Source organism: Megalobrama amblycephala, linkage group LG2, assembly GCF_018812025.1.
Source record: "Megalobrama amblycephala isolate DHTTF-2021 linkage group LG2, ASM1881202v1, whole genome shotgun sequence".
Lineage (NCBI taxonomy): Eukaryota > Metazoa > Chordata > Actinopteri > Cypriniformes > Xenocyprididae > Megalobrama > Megalobrama amblycephala.
Genome location: NC_063045.1, coordinates 14,200,221 through 14,202,995, shown reverse-complemented (window position 1 = coordinate 14,202,995; position 2,775 = coordinate 14,200,221). Strand labels below are relative to the sequence as shown.

Here is a 2,775-nt window from a genome sequence, read left to right as displayed (position 1 = left end):
AAAGTGAATTAAAACACAACAGCCGCATTGTTCAAAGCTCTCATTTATTCTTTTTTGTTATTTTACATCTGCTTAAAATGAAACATAATGAAGCAATTCTGAAAAACAGTGAAATGAAAGATAGTTTGATGACAGCCCTGTAGTGCAAAGTCATCTTTGCCCCTCTTTATTTTGTTGTTCTCGAACATAAAATCACTCACCCTCATCAGTCATTTCAGACAACATAATTTAGATGCAATAAGTTTGTGCTTTGATACAGTTTCCAAACTAGAAAATCAAAATAAAATATCGTTTGTAAGGAATTATTTTACAATACATTCAAAAACGCAATTTGATAGCCTAAAAATCAAATCATAAAGCAAATCCTTTACACGTGTGAATAAACATTATCAGTATGCACAAATTTCACACAAACAGCATCATTATACAGAAAATCAGTATTGAAACCTGAGGCAGAAACGTAATGGATCACTGTGATCCCAACCGAAATAAACGTAAAACTCATGTAAAAACAAGAAAACAAAAGCATGATAACAACTTGTATAAATCTTTTTGAGACACTTGGTGTCAAATGCAGAGAAAACATTTTAGCTCAAAACTGGCCTAAACCTCTACGGTGGTGGTGGCAGCAGGGCCGTTGGTGGGGCCCTCCGTTGTGGTTTTCTCGCCGTCTCCCTCTGCTGGTGATGGCGCGGCAGTGCTGTTCTCCGTGGCAGCGCTGTTCTCCGTGGCTTCCTGTTCGCTGCTCTCCGTGGCTTTGCTGTCTTCCGCCTCCTTCTGGTCAGCACCGGTAGTGCTGTTGGCCTTGGTGAGGAGCGCCGTCGTTTCGTTGATGACCTGTGCGCTGTCGGTTGCAGTTGGTGTCTTAATGGCACCGTTCTGCACCGGGAAGGCGCCCTCTATAGCCGTGTAGAGGAACTGATACTGCTCCTGTGGAGAGTTTAGAACTACTTGAGCATTTGGTCTGTTAATTGATCATTTAAGAACTTTTATGTGATGTACATTTGCATACTACATTTAATTTTGGGTTGAAACCTCTTTTAGTACAACATTTCACAATTTCACATTGAATCAGCAAAGGCTAAAATATGAACTTGTGATACAAGATAACTCAGGGTCACTACAATAACAATTTTCAGTGTGAAAACTAAATTTTATAGTGATTTTTGAAACATATCGGTATTTTAAGAAAGTCCACTCCAGTTTTAGAGTAAAAATAAAAAGGTAATTTTTTATTTTTATTGATGAAAAAGTCTCAATTGTGAGAAATAAAGTTGAAAATGTGAGATAAAGTCATTCTTCTATTGTTATTATTTACAAGTCAAGAACTTACAAATGTTTCCACCATTCCCTGCCTAAACTTGCGCAAGTTTTTGATCTCTTGGAAGACATCCACCAACTTTTCCGTCAATGCGCTGTCCATAAGATTCCATAAGGCACAGAAGATTCCAGTGCGTGACGATCCATTGCTGAAAAAAAAATTAAGGAAATTTAAAAATGCATCAATCCATCCATCTGGGAAAGAAACGTCTCTGGTATTGGGACTTACTTGCAGTGCACCACTATAGGGATGCTCCGGTTCATTTTGCTGTTGTCATAATTTCCGTTCTCTCTGATGCTCTTCATCATCTCTATTAACTCCTGAGCGTTCTCAGGAAGTTCAGTGCCTCTCCATTTCAGAAACTGGTACTGATCCACCTTCAAGATGTCTTTCTTCTATTACAGGATTCAAGACGGATCAGTTACTTCATATGTGTCAGAAAACATGTCTGCAGTTAATGAGGACAGATCTTCATGCTGAGGACAAGGACTCTGGTTACCTTTGTGGACTGTATTTCCAGGTGCCGTCTGACGTATGCTGGGAAGCTTTCTGTCTTTTTCACCTCTATTTCCATATCTCCGAACACTTTCTTTTCATCTCCCCAGTACTGAGAACAATAATCCTGGAAAAAAAATACAGATATGGCCTGAAAAACTGGACAGAGATCTATCTATCTATCTATCTATCTATCTATCTATCTATCTATCTATCTATCTATCTATCTATCTATCTATCTATCTATCTATCTATCCGTATGTCTATCTATCTATCCATACGTCTATCTATCTATCTATCTATCTATCTATCTATCTATCTATCTATCCCTACGTCTGTCTGTCTGTCTGTCTATCTGTCTATCTATCTATCTATCTATCTATCTATCTATCTATCTATCTATCTATCTATCTATCTATCTATCTATCTATCTATCCGTACGTCTATCTATCCGTATGTTTGTCGGTCTATCTATCTATCTATCTATCTATCTATCTATCTATCTATCTATCTATCCGTACGTCTATCTATCTATCTATCTATCTATCTATCTATCTATCTATCTATCTATCTATCTATCCGTACGTCTATCTATCTATCCGTATGTTTGTCGGTCTATCTATCTATCTATCTATCTATCTATCTATCTATCTATCTATCTATCTATCTATCTATCTATCTATCTATCCGTACGTCTATCTATCTATCTATCTATCTATCTATCTATCTATCTATCTATCTATCTATCTATCTATCGTACGTCTGTCTGTCTGTCTATCTATCTATCTATCTATCTATCTATCTATCCGTATGTTTGTCGGTCTATCTATCTATCTATCTATCCGTACGTCTATCTATCTATCTATCTATCTATCTATCTATCTATCTATCTATCTATCTATCCATCCATCTATCTATCTATCTATCCGTATGTCTATCTATCTATCCGTACATCTATC

At 36.8% G+C, this 2,775-nt stretch overlaps 1 protein-coding gene across 17 annotated transcripts in view; it reads right to left on the bottom strand.

The window, feature by feature from the left end:
• Window positions 1-27: 27 nt before the first annotated feature.
• LOC125263749 (receptor-type tyrosine-protein phosphatase C-like) overlaps window positions 28-2,775 on the bottom strand; it is a 46,624-nt gene continuing 43,876 nt past the window's right edge. For all 17 annotated transcript variants that reach the window (XM_048182909.1, XM_048182913.1, XM_048182916.1 and 14 more), the window contains 4 exons: window positions 1,821-1,943; window positions 1,550-1,716; window positions 1,334-1,469; window positions 28-930 (listed from right to left, as the gene is read on the bottom strand). In XM_048182909.1, coding sequence (XP_048038866.1) covers window positions 604-930; window positions 1,334-1,469; window positions 1,550-1,716; window positions 1,821-1,943 — 753 coding nt within the window. In that variant the 3' untranslated portion in view covers window positions 28-603. The remainder of the gene's footprint in view (window positions 931-1,333; window positions 1,470-1,549; window positions 1,717-1,820; window positions 1,944-2,775) is intronic.